Source organism: Lineus longissimus, chromosome 12, assembly GCF_910592395.1.
Source record: "Lineus longissimus chromosome 12, tnLinLong1.2, whole genome shotgun sequence".
In the NCBI taxonomy this organism is placed as follows: domain Eukaryota; kingdom Metazoa; phylum Nemertea; class Pilidiophora; order Heteronemertea; family Lineidae; genus Lineus; species Lineus longissimus.
Window position 1 is genome coordinate 8,615,995 of NC_088319.1, and position 18,043 is coordinate 8,634,037.

At 42.1% G+C, this 18,043-nt stretch overlaps 1 protein-coding gene across 3 annotated transcripts; it reads left to right on the forward strand.

Annotated features, from left to right (window-relative positions):
- The first annotated feature begins 13,048 nt into the window (after positions 1-13,048).
- On the forward strand, positions 13,049-18,017 carry LOC135497319 (uncharacterized). Of its 3 annotated transcripts, XM_064787125.1 has the most exons (11): positions 13,054-13,747; positions 14,059-14,238; positions 14,499-14,715; positions 14,902-15,058; positions 15,309-15,568; positions 15,799-16,091; positions 16,398-16,587; positions 16,783-17,028; positions 17,201-17,372; positions 17,592-17,740; positions 17,839-18,017. In XM_064787125.1, the coding sequence occupies exons 1-11, from the start codon at positions 13,385-13,387 to the stop codon at positions 18,015-18,017; spliced, it is 2,406 nt and encodes an 801-aa protein (XP_064643195.1). In that variant the 5' UTR covers positions 13,054-13,384. The 3 variants fall into 3 exon arrangements, with proteins under 3 accessions (XP_064643196.1, XP_064643195.1, XP_064643197.1); XM_064787126.1 differs by lacking the exon at positions 16,783-17,028 and having other exon boundaries at positions 13,049-13,747; XM_064787127.1 differs by lacking the exons at positions 15,799-16,091; positions 16,398-16,587.
- The last annotated feature ends 26 nt before the right edge of the window (positions 18,018-18,043 follow it).

The window sequence follows — 18,043 nt, forward strand, 5'->3', positions numbered from 1 at the left end:
ATTATGAAAGGCATGGCCGCCTTAGCGGCTTCTGAGATGATGGTCAGTATAAAATATTGGTCAAAGTGTCATAGTGAGATCTGTTCACATTATTAAAGGCATGGCCGCCTTAGCGGCTTCTGAGATGATGGTCAGTATAAAATATTGGTCAAAGTGTCATAGTGAGATCTGTTCACATTATCAAAGGCATGGCTGCATTAATTACCTACCACTGCTAATTAGGCTTCTGAGATGATGATATGTTCATATTTGACTTGACACAAGCCAATTTTAGCACTTACTAATTATCATGATTAATATTCATTGATAATTTTTGGTGAAATGATCACTATGACAGAACGCTAATTTACATATAATTACCAATTACCAATTATCAATTATCATTAATTGGTGAATAAACTAAGTTCCATGACAATATTGTGCGACTGTAAGTGTAAATATCATAAACATTGTATTGTGTAATCATATATATCAAGGAAATGTAAATACTATTGGGATGTTATTATAAATAAAATAATTATAAGCGTATAATAAAATCTATCTATCTATCTATCTATGTATCACATTTATATAGCGCCCTTATCAGTCCTATATTGGGCCGTTCAAAGGCGCTTAACAAAAACAGAGTCTCTATAAGAAGTATATAGTCTTTGACAACAATAAACAATTCTAATGTTCGTAATGTTGTTGAAAAAGGTGGGTCTTCAGGAGTGTCTTAAAAGTTGTGATGGAGTCCGCATTTCGAATATTACTAGGGAGGTCATTCCAGAGTGCTGCTGCGGCACACTGGAATGTACGCTCGCCAAATCTAGTCTTTGTGCGCGGGAGCACTAGCGAGATGGTATCTGCTGATCGAAGTACTCGCCGTGACTGACGGATCTCTAAAAAGTCAGACAGGTACTTGGGGGCCTGTCCTCGCATGGCTTTGAAAGCTAGCAGAAGTATCTTATAATTTACCCGACTGACAATGGGCAGCCAATGCAGTTCACGTAAGACTGGCGATATGTGGGCGAATTTCGCAGTACGCGTGATTATCCTCGCGGCGGTATTTTGGGCACGTTGCACCTTGTCAGACAAAGCCTTGGTGACACCATAGAGCAACGAGTTACAATAGTCAAGGCGTGACATAACTAGCCCATGAACCAGTGACTTGGTAGCATCCCTGGTGAGGTAACGCCTGATTTGACCAATGAGTCTTAGCTGATTGTAAGCTGACCTGCAAACACTGTTTACCTGCTGCTCCAAGGTTAAGCTAGTGTCAAACATGACACCGAGGTTGCGCACACTACTCGAAGATGTAATTTGGGTGTCACCAACTTTAAGAACCACATGGTCAATTTTCTTGAGTGAATGTGTTGATTCAAAGAGCATCAATTCGGTCTTTTCATCGTTTTTACTCAGCATATTTACATCAAACCAGGTCCCTGTTCCTGACAGACATCGTTCAACTGTAGAAATGGTTGCCAGTTGGTTTGAAGGCTCCTTCAATGTGAAAGCGGCATATAGCTGTGCGTCGTCAGCGTAGAAATGGTAATCCTGACCAAAATTTCTCACGACACTTCCCAGGGGCTTTGTGTACATAGTATACATTTTAGGACCTAGTACTGATCCCTGAGGTACACCGTATTTAAGTAACACAGGCTCCGACTGTTTGCCGTCAATAACTACAGTCTGGTACCGATTTCCAAGGTATGACGCCATCCAATCAAGTGCCCGACCGGTTATCCCGTACACGTCCTTGAATCGCGTCAGCAATGTCTGGTGGTCTAGCGTATCGAATGCTGCCGACAAATCGATCATAACAAGGATCACCACTTGACCTTTGTCCAGGGCCTTCAGTACATCACTCTGTACCTTCAACAGGGCTGTTTCTGTTGAATGATGTTTCCTGTAGGCGGACTGAAAATCCTCGTACAAATCATTTGATTGCAGGTGTTCAGCAAGTCGCTTGTCTACAACTTTTTCCAACAATTTCGAAATGAAAGGCAAGTTGGATACTGGTCGGTAGTTCTTCAGGGTTTCGGGATCTAAGTTCGGTTTCTTTAAGAGTGGCCTGATGTGTGCCGATTTGAAGGCTTGAGGAACTGATCCAGAGCTGAGCGACTCATTGATTATAGCAGTCAGGTATGGGGCGAGTTCACGGCAACATTGTTTGAGTAACCAGGTTGGCATCGGATCCAGATCACACTATTTACAAGGTGAACGAGCAATGATGGAGACGACCTCTTCATCACAGGTGGGAGCCAACTCACTGAGCCGGCTTTCCACTGCCTTGGTCTCCTCAGGTACCTGCGGATCCTTAATATCGGCATTGGCCTTCTGATCAAGTTCACTCCTCAGTTTCACAATTTTATCAGTGAAGAACTGCGCAAAGGTCTGAGCAAGGTCAGATGACGAGTCAGACTGAGGCAGAGGAGATGACCGAGTGTCGCCCATTAGTTGCCTACTGAGGCTGTAAACATGTTTCTGGTCACGACCACATTCACTAATCTTTGTGGAGTAGTACGCGGTCCTGGTTTTTGTCAGCAACCTGTTAACTTTCGCGCATTGATTGCGGTAGATCTGATGGTCGATTGTGAGTTTTGAAAACCGCCATTTACGCTCTAGTTTCCTTCGCAAATGTTTCTCGCTATAAAGTTCCTCTGTGTACCAATGAAGCTGGGGCCGTAAGACAATCGATTTCCTGCGCAAAGGTGCGTGTTTGTCAAGAAGAGCCACCAACGTTTCAGTGTATCTGTCCACCAAGTCATCGACACTCCCATCAACAGCCTTTAATGACTGAGAATTAACTATATCATTCCTAAAATCGTCCACATTGATGCTGCGTAATTTTCGGTATGACACAGTTTTTTGGACTGGACTTGGCTTCTCGAATCTTGTTGTGAAACTCACTGCGAAATGGTCGCGGACGGTTTTTCCCTCCGAGTCAGACAAGCCGGGGTCGGAGACGGCAATGTTGCTAACAAGATCTGCGCCACTCCTGCCAATGATCACATCTAGAGTGTTCCCGTGGACGTGCGTCGGTTTAGTAACGTTCTGGTGGAAACCGCAGGTCTGCAGGATGTCCAGGAAACGACAGGCGTCCCGATCACTGGTATCATTTACATGGAAGTTCGTATCACCGAACTTAGTTATAAGATGTATCTCTTTATTCATTAAACCCCCAACTCCCGAGCCCTGGGCTCGAAGAGGAAGATACTTAGTTCCACCAGGTGACCTAAAAACAGAGCACTCGCTTAGAAGAAAAATTGGGACGTACCATTTTCTATAGGTAGAGTCGCTCCATACAAGAATCCCAGATATCCTGTTTGAAGTTGTAAGATTTCTTGCACAGAACTTTGAATCCTGACTTTCGTCTTGGGTTGGCAGCATCCTCAACCAATCTCACCGAAGTGAATTTTCTATCCACATGTTCATTCCAGTCTAACACTGACAAATCTGACCTTAGTCTATAGTTTATGTGTCCATATGAAATTCGTTTGTCATGATATTGTAGCATTGCATTGTTGAAACTTTCAACATAATGGGTATCACGGCAGAGTATATAATCCTTTGGATTCTTATAAATAGGGGTTGATCTTATCATATTCGTCAGCATCTGTTTCGCTATATCACTTTCAAGTACCATCTTTGATGGAATATATTGTGGGGCCTTTTTGCATCGGGATTCACTGCTGCAATTCGTATGAATGTCACAGTAATGGTCGACAATTGTATCTAATGATGCCAACAATTTCACTTCGGACTCCCCACACGTTTTCATTGCCCAATAAAAATGAGTTTTCACCGAAGCACCTTTATCTGACAGTTCCTCATGCCATGTCTTTCCGTGTTTATATTTGGCACCCTTGGATATTTTGGTCATAGCTTTGCCCACCTCTTTTGAAACATGCCAAGTGTCATTTGTATTGTGGACCTCTGGTCTCTTATCACGAAGAAATTTGTTAATTGACGTATTCCTATCATGCCCTTGAATGTTTATCTTTACATTGTTCTCATCTGCCCATTTATAGAACTTTTTGACTCCAACCATTTCATGCCTTTGGGAACATTTATCCTCCATTTTGGTCACCAACTCTAGCCTTATGCATTTGTGATTCCCATGGCCAAGAAACACAACATCGGTGAAAAATGACATCTTATCAGATGCACGTCATGGGTGGAGGAAAAATTCAACTGTTTCCCCATCACCCCTTTCCTCCTCAACTGCAGCTTTGCAAGAAAGTTCAGCTAATTTTCTTACTTCTTGGGCATACATATCCATCATAGAATTGAGGTAGAAATCCCTCATTACACCAACATTTGCAGCTTCACAAAATTTCACATAATTTGCATGAAGCATTCCTGAAGAAAAGTATCCATGTCCTACTCGATAGTTCACAAGAAATCTTGGGGTGATAGTACTTCCAATGTAGGGAGACGAATTCCAATTAAACTTATGTCCTGTCACATCTTTGCAACTTAGCTGGCACATTGCAACATGTCCTTTTCTTTCCGTTTGAGTCAATTCAAGCTTTGAAGGGCACTTTTGGGAATGCTCTTGGATGTGGCCAGTTAGGTTTTTCAGAGCCGACATTGTTGTAAGAAATATATCCTCATTGGTGTCTTCTTTGGCACAGTGCTGATAAACTGGAGTTGGGGTAATCCCTGTTTGTATCTCATTTTCACCATCTCCAGTAGGACTAGGTAGGTTATTAGCTATGAAAAAGTTGAAGACGGTCTCTAGCGCTTGGTAATTGCTTGAACGAGATACTTTTCCATCACCAAGATAGGACTTGACCATATCCAGCTTATTCTGAAGCAGAACCTTTTTCTCATCAGAGTCCACACCATATTCGATTTGCCCCCTAATCACACGGCCTTTTTCTTTTCTAACTTGACTGCGTTCGCGGACTTTTTCAGATGAATCAGAAGGAGATGGTTTTCGACTTCTTTGCTGCAAATCTTTAAATCTCTGAACATATGCCATTTTAACAAGAAGGGGATGCTGCTATAATATTCTCTGTTTCTTTGGTTGAATGAGAGCTAGTTGTCTTTTCCTACCACCCCCACTTGAATATTAGGCTGTCCTGGTATAAACTTGTGTCACTTTCCTAGAAACATACTGTCAACAGTTGGGTGAATAGCACTTTCAATGACCTTGTCGCAACTGTTCTTCCTCAACAGAAGCTTGGAATGCTTTGATCTTGACATAAGTCTGACCCTAAGTCATGAAACCAGGAAGAGAAGCTTCTAAAATATCTAAATCTGTCATCAACCAGATCAATCATTTGAAAGTTCAGTGGGACTCTGTCCTATCCTGTGTTAGTTGCAAGTGAAAAGTGAGTGTATTTCTGGGCCAAGACATTCATTTCTCTTGGAAGCTTCTGCTTGTAAAGATGGGTGACGAGGATAATCAAATAGCGAGGACATTCATGTTATCAGATTTTCAAGTGCAATTCATACAAGATTATTTCAACCATTTTGACTGGGATTTGAAAGAAATAGAAACAGAAAAAAATGTCTTTGTGTTGCCAATGGTAAACCGTGATGAGGATCCAGTACAAGAAGAAGCTGTTTAGTTTCATAGCTACTAACAGCATGACCCGTAAAATAGAATGCAAGTTTCTGAACATCAATGAGCATATGCGGCCATGTTGTAAACAAATGGTTACCATGGAGGCAAAACCTCACCATCCCTACAAATTCATATGGAATATTCCAAACTGACAAAATATATTGAAATTTTCGAATTTTCTACCCTTAATTCCGTTAAAACCAAGGGCCGTATTTATAAAATGATCACATATTTGCTTTCTCTGAATATTCATATATATCTCTGCCAAATCTGGTAATTTGTTATAACTGATAAAATGAGTACTGTAAAAATTTCCTGGAGCTTTTTCATTTCTTCTGGTTTCAAAAACTGTTCCAGATGACATCACGGCCATCTTGGCCAATGAGCTCCTTTTATAGCCAAGGTGGGGGTTTAAGTAAATCCGGATGCAAGATTACAACCAAATGTACTTGATCAATCATTAATTTTCAAAAGCATTGCTCTCAGGTTGGATGTCCATCAGCAAGCTGTGTTAGGGGATAACCTGAAATATAAAACAGTATTTATAATGAGAAGATAACATAAAACCTTACATGTAGGCCTAAGTGTCTCCCTTCTCAAACGAATGCCTGCGCATGGAGGTATCTTAATAATACCTTCATGGCCTGCAGTTATCTTAATAATACCTCCATGGCCTGAGGTATGGCCTGAGGTACAAAATACAAATCAACCAGTCGACAGTCAACTTTGGCCGGTATTAAATTAATTTACTTTCAGCATCCAATAGACAGTCACATGACAGTGATGTGACTGTTGGTGTAGCAAAAAATTAGGTAAAAAATAAAGCTACCAATGGCAATGCAAAGCTGAACATGTAAAAGTATCATCATCTCTAAAATGCGCAATCGGCAAAAAGCGCACGCTCACCCTTGCGCGATCTCGAGATTGCCGCGCAATTAAACGATCCTAAGAATGTGCAGCGCAATCTTAAGATGGCGCTAATCGGTAATTAGCGCGGAACATGGCCCGTATTCTAAGATGTTCCTCAAATCAACATTAAAGGGCCCTTTAGTTGAGTGTCCCTTAGCTAAGTGTCGCTTTCCTTAAGTGTCCCTCAGCCATCCGTATTCAAGAACCAGACTTTGGCTTCCCTTCCACTAAGGTGTCACTTTAATAAAGAATTGCTAAAGGGCCCCTTATAGCAGTGTCCCTTTTACTAAGTGACCCTTAGGCCGAAGTTACATAGACTTCATTCGTTCATTTACCACGAGTCACTTTCCAGGTTTTTCTTTCATTCCTCGGTGAATGCACGCCACAAGGCCGTGCTTTTTACAGGGGAACGAAAGCAAAAGGGGAAAATGAGTCCTGGGAAATGAACGAATGAGGTCTATGTAACTTCGGCCTTATGCTTATGTATTCGGTGATAAAATGCATTTCCACATGTGGTTACCTAAACGTATTCATGGCGTTATCATTGAGCACATGCATTGTATACAGTGTGGCTACCTCTGCTAGTTGAACATCACAGACATCTGCGAGTTGAACATCTGCACAGCCATGCCTCTAAAAAATGTCCCGAAGGTCGAACGCGACGAAGCTTCAATGAATTAGAGAAGCAGTTCCCAACGAATCTTGTGCAAAAGGAAAAGAGTATTCTGGACTTGAAAGAAAATACGAACAAAGTTACAAGCAGAAAAACCAGGCGTGGGATAGGATTGTCAAAAAGTTCAATGAGCAGCCATCAATAAAGAAAGGGGAAGTGCAGCGCAGTGTAGTGCCACACAGCTGAAGAAGGTCCTTGAGAACTTGAAAGCAAAGGCCAAAAAAGACGTCGCCCAGGAGAAGAAAACTCGCCAACAGACAGGGGGGGGGGGGGGGGGGGGGAGGAGGCAGACACTGTCGCTGATGATCTGTCGCATATGGTTGCATCCTATTGTTGTGAAGTGCTGAACCAATTGGATAACAGCTTTGACGATGACACCGACTATCATAATGTACCAGGTTAGTAGGCATATACACTATTTGCCTTGAAATGTGCATTGCTGACGGATTAGTAATTTGCTTGCAGATGCTGGAATGTCCCATGGCACCTAACTCTCACTGAGTTTCTTGTCCCTATTGCAGAAACAATAAAGAAGCATACAGCTGCTGGAAAACCGCCGACCGATAAGTCTGATGCAGAGAATCCATCAGCCAGGAGTGAAGATGAAGTAAGCCAGCCCACTTCATCGATGACAGTACGCCTGGTACACCTGCTACATCCTCCAAACAGCAAACCAAAGTGGCTCCCAAAAGCCCTGCCCACGGCCCTGCTATGACTGCTCTGGAAATGCAGAGGAAGGAGCATGCTCCCCAAATGAAATATCTGGAGGAGAAGATTCAATTTCAACGGGAAGAACATGACAAGCGCATGGAACTGTTCAGGCATCAGATGAATTTATTGGCAAATGTCAACAAACAAGTGGCACAATCATCAGAGCAAGAAACAGCAAACAACACCACTGATTACCAACTTTTTAGTATTTATTCTAAGCTTAACTGAATCATGGTACAGTTGTATGGTATAAACACTGACACTGCAGTCTTTTTGAAACAACTATCCCTGAAGCAAGTGATTTTAAGCATCACAACATGTTTTGTTTTGTTCTGACACTGTCTGAATGTTATGTTAATTCATCAGTAATAAAGTAGTCTTGTCAAATATACATGTAATTGTTATACACGTCTCTTCATTGAAACCACTGTTGAACTTTTCTCTGCCTCACCACTACACCCATCTCTTCATCTCTGACATGTCTGATCATAGCATCGTCATCCTCTACCACTCGCTCTACACCGAAATCGGGCTCTTTCAGATCTTTAGCAATGTTATGCAAGATGGCAGTTGCAGTTATGACAGCCATGGCTGTGTCGAGCTTTACCCGTATTCCCTCCTTCAAACAAGAAAATATACCACATACCGAACATTCGTTCAACAACAGATCGTGTTCTTTTGTGAGATCTGTTGTAGGCATTCTGAGCGAGGTCGTCTGGATTCCTGAATGGTGTCATGAGGAATGGTCGACATGCGTATCCCTTATCGCCAAGTAGAAGACCATTGAACTGTCCTTGCTCAAACAGCAAACTAATCCGACTGTTGTTAAAAATCCGAGAGTCACGAGTGGAACCTGGCCAGCGGTTGACAATGTTAACGAATTTCAGTTTGGCATCTGCTATACCCTGAACATTCAGGGACATAAATCCCTTGCGGCATCGATAGATCTCTTTTCCCTCCACGCTTGGGGCCTGTATTGGAATGTGAACACCATCGATACATACCAGAACATCAGGAAAGCCATGCATTTCATAGAATGTTACCTTATTCCTCACAGCGTCCTGGCCTGTTGGAATTATCTGTCCTCGATGTCTGGCAATAGCTCTGGAAACCGTCTTGACAATCTTTGAAGCTGACTGTTGGGAACCACCTTGCAAGTCACCAGAAACGATCTGGAATGATCCAGTTGCGAAATATCGAAGTGCCACTAGCAGTTGTGTCCTTGGTGTCAAAGGGATTCCACGTTGGTTCGCTGCGTCTGGCAAGTCGGGCCCCAAGAAATCCGTCAGATAATTGAATCCATTCTTTGTGAAGCGAAAGCGCTTGAAAAATGACTCGTCATTATGGTCATTTTCTTGAAAAATGGGGAATCTGGTTCTGAAGCGTTCCCTGCCCAGATTTACGTCGTACAGTGGAGCAATGCGATGTACATATTCGGCCATCAACAACAAAAGTGAATGTCGCCTACACAAGTCGGAGGCTTAAGGGACACTAAAGTTTGGTCCAGACCAAACTTTATTTTAAGGATCCCTTTGAAGCAAATAAAGCGCTCCTTTAGGCTAAAGTGAGGTCTGTGAAACGACCCCCGCTTTTCCTAAGGGAGCTTCCAAAGGGAGCACTTTACCTGACATAAAGGGTCATCTCTGAAATGAAAATCTTATAAAGGTTGACCTTAAGTCCCACCTTAAGCTAAAGGGATGTCTTAGAATACGGGCCATAGACTTTAATAATTATAGACCGTGCGAGGACTGTATATTTATATGGTACAAGCTATCATAAGATACCTACAATTCACTACAGCTGTAAATGCTTCAGCCTAGAGCCAGCGGCTCCGTACTAGTTTTTTACACACGATTGCGGTGTCTCTTCTCCGGCATCTACAACAGGCTATCCTCCGTCTCGTGTTCGATTGCAGACTTCGGTCTTCTAGCCCGGAACGTCAGTAGAAGGGCGTAGTAGATTATATATATGTCAAATTATCTTCCCGCCAAGGGGAATATATCAATACAAGTTTTTTCCGCTAAGGGATATATACTAAAATGCTTCTCACAACTCAAAACGTGCTACAACACAAACAGTCTAACATTGACTCAGGCTGACTGAAGCAACCTGACCGCTAGCTAGGACTATATATAAGTGACTTCGACTCAACCGGTTCTGCCGAGATGGCAACAGACTAGTCCTAACTAGCCGGCAGGTCGTAACAATAAACTAGCCAGTAAATTAAGAATACTATACCGCCACGGGTATTCTATAAACGGGGAGGGACGTCAACAGCAAGGCCTCGTCCTTCTCGATCTCAGCAGGGCGGATTCGTCCAACTCTTCAACACGGCTTCTGGCGTAAGCGGAGAGACAGTGATGGAATCACACCCACTGGCTTCTAACAATATAACTATCAAACAGTCACCTGAAGTCAACATACACAGATTAAAACCGTGGGTTAACACAACATCTTTTTAGTCCCAAAATACAACTGGGTTTTATATAATGGTTTTCCAGAAATCCGTTCGCACGGTCTATAATTTTTAAAGTCTATATAACAGGTTCGAGTATGTCCAATAACACCAATGGACTAAAATACTAAACGATAACGATTCATTCTAACCGAGAATCAACAACATTACTATTAGCCCATTCATCGAAAATAGGCCTAAAAGAGTGGAGTGGAAAGTTGCTCAGGTCGACCTGATCTACGCGAGCCTATTCGAAGCACCTGGTCCGCAAAGACCAGAATGCACCTTCAAACATTAATACACCCCCCTTTTAGACCCCTTCTAAAACTATAGAAAAACCATGTCAATTAAATGCACAGATAGCTATACATTAGCGAGAGGAAGACACAAACTGGTGATACGTTACAAACACAGCACGATACACACGGTCAGTGCATCGGCCGTATACAAATGTACGTAAAGCGTGAAAGGCTTCACACCGGTAAAATTATGGCATAGTAAAGTACGGCGTGAATCAATCATAAAAACGTTACCACCATTTTCAACGCTGCTTCAAACCATTTTCAACCATCTCGCTACGAACTTCTGGGCGTTGTCATCTATCGAATAGTACAGAACCGGCGGCGATCCTCACTCAATCGCGGACGGAGTCGAAGTGCTGTCTTGAACACACATGCCCATGGGTGTTACCTAAGTCTCGCCAACATCTCGCAAAATCTCGGTAAACAATTTTTTGGCGCGGAAATAATAATACAATAACGGGGTCAAACCGGGTCAAGGGAGAAGTCAGCTGATCGCAATAACAAACGATCACTGATCGTCACAACACTACTTCCAGAACGAATGACAATAATGGGGTATTTATTCCATTTCCATAACAGTGTACATAGTGCAAGTAAGAAGTACATCAAATGTACCAAATTTAGATTTGGACCGATGTGTGTGTGAGCCATTTCGTGACGAATTTCGACTTTGTGGCGATTTCATATGACTCGATGGGCTTGTGAACTCCGTCTTTGAAATCAACCCCCCCCCCCCCCCCCCGGAACATGGTATGGTACGGTACCCCTCCCCGTGACTCCTCAATACCCCCCCCCCCCCGCCGCAACAATTGTCAGCTACCATTCTAAGAGGCATGCGAGGGATGGGAAGGGGGGGGGGCAGTGAAGTAAACACCTTCACACCACTGAAATTACTAATGTCACGGTCCCAAAAGGCCTGCCAGACAGGCTGAACTGGCTGTCTGTCAAATTTGACTTCGGCCATTTTTTTCCCGCTACATAACCATGATAACACGTGACTGTCACATGATGTACATGCATAAATTACTATTCTGATCTATTTTTAGCCATATGCCTTTACCACCCAGTATTTAATGCCTACCCTTTCCTTATTGCTGTGAGGCTATCGCATCACCACAAAGCCCGCGAAAATGATTGCTGCTCTACGCTGCGTATGTAATTCTCAATAAATCATCTTATAAGCCACCAGTAAGTGTCAAATTTTATTTATAAAGATCATTATTTTGTTATTTGTTAATAAAATATAGTGTTTTATGAGAGAATGTGGCACTAATTCGGCCTCAATAAGATATACAATCTGAACTGGCCACACAATTTATGACGTAGGATTGTCAAACCCTGAGGTCTCACCAGCCTTCTTCAATCTCGAGTGATTACCATGGATACAGATGGGCCTACTCTATCCCTATTGCTACTTGTTCTAATGTAAATGTCCGATGTTTTTTGTGAAGGGGTAGCTCTGACGATTATTTGAGGAAAATACCAGTTTCTTCTGTGCACTTACGCGGTCAGCAGGCCCCAAATGCTATTTATAGCTCAACAGGATGGTGACATCGATTGGTTCCTGTGAGATTGCACATGTTCTCAAGGAAAAGTTCGAGGGCAAAAAACTCAAACAAAAGCCGCAACGACAGCCTATTTTTATATAAAAAGATTGAAATAGTCGTCAGTTGGCTTTCTAAGGTGATGAGTAGACGTGTATGAAATCTTTTTTTCACCATCCTTGTTACTCTTGAAGTTATAAGGCATAAAAGTGATTTTTTTCTTCAAATTTGCGTTAACATACAGGGTGTCTCATGCGTTGTGCTGCATCAGTCTATGCATGACTGTATGTCTAGACAACGTTGAAACTTGGCAAGATGTATTTTTTGGAGGCAAGGTCTGGCCTCCGCACCGGCTAGTGAGACCTGAATCTCAGGATGCTGGCAATTGATTAATTCCAGTGTCTGAAAATTTTTAATTTCGGCACTGGGGCGAGTTTGCCCCTCGGCGTAAACTAGTTTGACGTCACAAGGCTAGCCAACCAATCAGGCCATTGTTACGTCCACCAATCATTTTCCCAATGGTTTGGCCGGTTATTCTAAAATGTGAGTCGGAAATAGCCCGAATCAGCCGGAATAGCGAATGTGTCGTTCCATTTTAGCCGCTTCACTCTTGTCGCCTGCCGCGAATCATGAAGGCTTGTGCAAATAGTGCAATCAAAATTGTTCTCAAAAGGCATAATATTGCTCAGAAGTAGGAATATTAGGTCTTAAACATTTTAAACTTTTCTATCGAAAAATATATATTTTGGCTGGATAAGGTTTTACAAGTTTCTTGTAATAGTGATTAAACAGGAAGCACTGTCGAAATGATGTGGACATCCCTTAAAGGTTAAATGCCAAAGTTAGGCCTAATCTTAATCAAAGTACATCAGGATAACCTTTTGTTACATTTAGATGTCAAATGTAGTAAATTTATTTGCATAAATATCGCATGGAATAAAGAAATTCAAATAAACCGCCCTGTCTCAGCGTGAATTTGCTTCGGCAAAGTTCGTATTTCGTTCGGAAACTCTCGCGGTTTTGGGGAATTCCAAATGAGGAGTGACGTCACTAGTGCTGTCATTGTTAGACTGATCCCACTGCCTGCATACACAAACGCCATGCTGTAGATGCCTGCGCAAGACAGGAGACCAGTTTTGTTTTCATTCATCTGACAGCTGATTCTACTTTCTGGTTGCGTTCACGCCGTTCCTACCATGTAAAACCAATTATTTTACATGTTCTAAAGCAAAAATGGTTTACTGCGTCGCACCAAACTGCAGCAGTGATTCAACGAAGGTGTTGAAAGTAGATGGGGTCGGTTATTACAATTTTCCTCGCGACAAGAAGGCCCGAAAAGTATGGGTAAGACGCATGCATCGTCCGTCTTCTTGGGTCCCGTCTCTCGGTGCGAGGGTATGTTCGAAGCACTTCGTTGCCGGAGATTACCTGCTGGACCCAGCCATATGCCGTGCGATAGGATTTGACCCTAAAAAACGCCTGCTGAAGCCAGGTGCCTTCCCTACACTCTTCAGTCATGGTGAAGGCGATGCCATGGATGGTACGCCTACGACCAGTGCGCCGCGGTCAGCTGTGCAGAAGAGGGCACATCAGCAGGTGATTATTATTTATTATGAAATCAGTATAGTAGGTATGAAATTATACCCCATGGCCATAGGCCTAGGCTAGGAATACCTCCATCTCGAGTGCATGACCATGGGGTAGGCATTGTGAAGTGTAGGATGTGGTGTTGCTGGGGCCTGAGGACCTTTTAAGACTACAACTTGATAATTTTCATAATTGATACTGCACGACTGCACCTACTAGGCTACCTTCAGCTGTAGGAGCAAGTCAAATACAAAAGTCCTACTCCTATTAGTCAATTACGATAGGCCTTCTATTTAAAATATTTGTTTCTCATTTCGTAGGCTGTAGCAGAGGCGGTAGCGGGATACAACGTGTTGTATGGAGAGGAGGCGGAGGAGGCAGCTGAGCAGGATGATGGTTTTTTGATGGCTGATGAAGGCCGATTTGAGGAGGTTGGCAATCACCTGATAGAGGATGCAGTACTGCCACAGAGTTTAGACGATTTGGAGGTTTTGCCACAAGTATGTTCAATCATAACCCAGCCCCATGTGTCATAAGCTTACTATTAACTGACTTCAGGGTGTGGCTCTACAAAAACTGGTTATATTGGGTGATCATATTTACATAGATAAATGTCCCGAGCAGTGTAGACTAATAAATCAGAGGATGGATTAATCCCACAATCTTGTAATAAAAATTAGCTGCATTATTAATGTAGTGAAAGTTAATGTAAACAACATCCCCGGAACAATAGCCTCAATTCTATTTCTTATCTTTGCAGGAACACCCTGAAACCTTTGCCATTGGGACACAAGTTGGCTCCTCAGTCTCCATGCGGTTTGCCAAGGCTGTCCAGGTCAATATTGTCACTGGGTCTCGGAACAAAGGTTCACAGACAACCTCCTGCACCGGGGATATTGGCTGTCAGGCAGAACCAGAAGTCCGAGAAATTGCCATTCAGACAGATCTGTTTGACATTGATGTGCCAGTTTTCCAAGGTAACCCCAAACCTGAAAATTATGTTGATACTAGTAGCAACCCGACAAGGTGTCAGACAGTTTGGGTTTTACTATCTAACACAATTTTGGTTAGTGCCTGGCAATACGACAGGTACCAACAGGCTGGTACCCGATAAGTCACAGTTTGGTGCCAGACAATGTCTTTGACCACCCCAATATTTTCAGGCTTGAAACCAAGTGATGAAGACATGGAGGATGAAGAGGTGCACTTTCCAAGTCAGGAAACGATGAAGACTGATGACAGTGACGATGAAGACTGGGAGCCATGTGAAGATGATTATTGTCAAGAATTTGATGACTCGCTCCTTGATGATGAAAATGTGTAAGTGTTTGTTGTAGCTTTCTTGAGAAATTGATTCTTTAAAACAATTGAATTGTATTAGAGTGAATGAATAGAATGATAGTCATAAAAGTACCGGTATGGCAGTTTCTGGGACCTGTTATTAGTGTTAACACTAATAAAACTTTACTTTTTTCATGAAGGACTCACTAATGATGCTCTACAGTGAGTTTATAAACTGATAAAAAACAATCATTGTCAAATCTTTAACCATAATTATTTACTATTTCAGATCCGGCAAACATTATGATTTCGACAATGAGTATGAACAGCCCTCCCCTCAATATGAGAGAAAATTCATTGTCTTTGAATCAAGCTTGAGGCTTCTGTTCATGTTTTGTCAAGTTTGCAGGGCACCATGTCGAGTCGCACTCCGTACACTTGGCACAGCTGTGATGGTGATGGCGATTTGTGAAAATCAACATCAACAGGAATGGACATCACAACCATTTAAAGGACAGCTTCCCATTGGAAATTTGCTTTTGGCTGCAGGTAGGCTACATACGTATGCTGCATGATTCTTAAAACATCAGTCGGGTCAATATACGAAAAAACATGGAACAAATTGCAACAAATGATTTTTTCGATGTTTTCTATGCTATTGAGATATGGAGAATAAAAAATCAAAAATAGGACCACCGGAAATACCAAAAAAAGAGTAAATTCATAAATCCTGAAAGAAAGCCAAACCAGTATTATGATTTCTCATTAAATTGTTTCAGGAATTCTATATTCTGGTTCAAGTCCAGTAAGAGGACTCAATATCCTGAAAAACATTGGTGTGGCAGTGATAAGCCGAAGGACATTCTACACTATACAAGGCCTCTACCTCATACCATCAGTGTTCGCAGTCTGGCAAAGGAAGCAAGACAGTATGTTTAAGGAGCGAAAGAGGAAACAACTGTCCTTGTCTGGAGATGCGAGGTGTTGCTCGCCAGGCCACACTGCCAAATATGGGAGCTACAGTTTGATGGATGAGTCAGCCGGTAAGGTGCTGGATGTAAGCCTTGTACAGGTACGTTAGTAATAGTGCATTGCAATGTCAACATGACAAACCTTGCCCTTGTGTCAAGTTAAACGAAGTTCTGGAACAAATCAGAAGTCAATATTCCATCAAAATGGATTGCTGACTTCCCTAATGAAATTGATTGTTCACTGTCAGTGTTAACTTTACACTTCACTTACAATTTTATAGTGCCATTCATCCTCATGCAGATAGCTTCCCCACATTGATCAGATCCTTCTCTTTATCCCAATAGTTATTACCAGCAATAGGTTTAAAAACATGAATAACATGGTTTATTGGTTACTTATTTTTCAGTCAAATGAAGTGAAAAATTCTTACTGGATGGAACTCGAGGGTTTGAAACGTAGCATGGCACTACTTGTTACCGAGAAGAAATTGGCAATTGCAGAGATGGTCACAGATCGGCATTCACAAATCAAAAAGTATCTGAGAGACAAATGGCCTGGAGTACAACACTGGTTTGATTGCTGGCATATCGCGAAAGGTGTGTTATTGCTCATTTTAACATAAACAAGGCAAAAAAACAACTCGTCCGTCAAGTATCTTTGCCTTTTTCAATTTAGCCAATGAAAGACATTGTAGGCACTGGTCAAAAGTCAAGTGGGTTTCTCATAAATTGGAACATAATGTTTCATTCTAAATTCATTACACATGATATATACATGTACATGTTTTTCAGGTGTAAAAAAGAAAATGGACAATATTGCCAAGAAGTACAAACTTTGCAGGATACTCGCAAAATGGTCCCAATCAGTGTCCAACCATATCTTCTGGTGTGCTGCCTCAAGTAATGGGAATGGTGACTTGGTTGAAGCAAAGTGGCTCTCCATTCTAAACCATGTTGCCGACGTACACGATGGGCATGGGGATTTGTACCCAAAATGTCTTCATGGTCCTCTAGAAGACAGAGAATGGATCAAGAAAGGTTCGTTTAAAGTTACGTTTTAAAAGGAACTTGCAAATGCCATAAAGCCCATGCTATGAATGCAATTTGTCTTGACAAGTAAGGAGTGCCCTCAATCAAAAGAAAAACAGCTAGTCATTTGGCCCTGTTAATTCCTTGTTTCTTATTACTTAAACCAGTATTACTCTTTCAGGTAGCAAGGCCCACAAGGAACTTACGCTGATTCTCACTCAAAAGATATTGCTCAAGGACATCAGAAAGGTTTCACCAGGAGTACAGACTTCATCTCTTGAGTCGTATCACAAAATTGTTGGTTATTTCGCTCCCAAATCCCGCCATTTCTTCTATGAGCCAATGAAAGCAAGGTATGATAGACTACAATGTATTCTCAGGGGTCATTACTAAATCACGAAAAAAATTTCATGCAATGCTTTGAGTGAGTGCTATCAAAGCCCACTTTTCCTTATTCATGATGCAACTGAACTTTGTTCTTGCACTCTACTTGGACTATAAGGCGTGAGGCGAGTAAAACATTGATTGAAAGCATTGACCAGTCATGCCAGTATTACAAATTCTCTTTACAGGTTACTGCTCGCCACACTCCACTTTAATGAAAATTCAAATCGGAAACAGCGTATTGGACAAGATGAACAGCCGCAGTGGTCGATTTCATACCCCAAGGGGAGAGGAGGAGCTGCAGTAGCAAAAGAGGTCAAAATTGAATCAACATATGGTAGGTATAACGGCCAGCATCGTTACTTTAGTGCTAGCACTGCAAGAAACAAGAAGAAACAAGATTACTTGTATTAATACTTCCCTTTATGTTTTCAGACTATGTACAGCTAATTCTGGAGGACCTGCTGAAGCGGAGAGATGACCTGCCATCTTACAAATTGGCAAGAGATGCAAAGGACAAGTACCAAGTGACTCATCCTATTCCAGGTCCAGTGTGCTCAAAGTACGACATGGACAAGATGAAAGTTGTAGAAGAAACAAAAAACGAGGTTTAACAAACTGTAGAGTTCATTCATAGCAC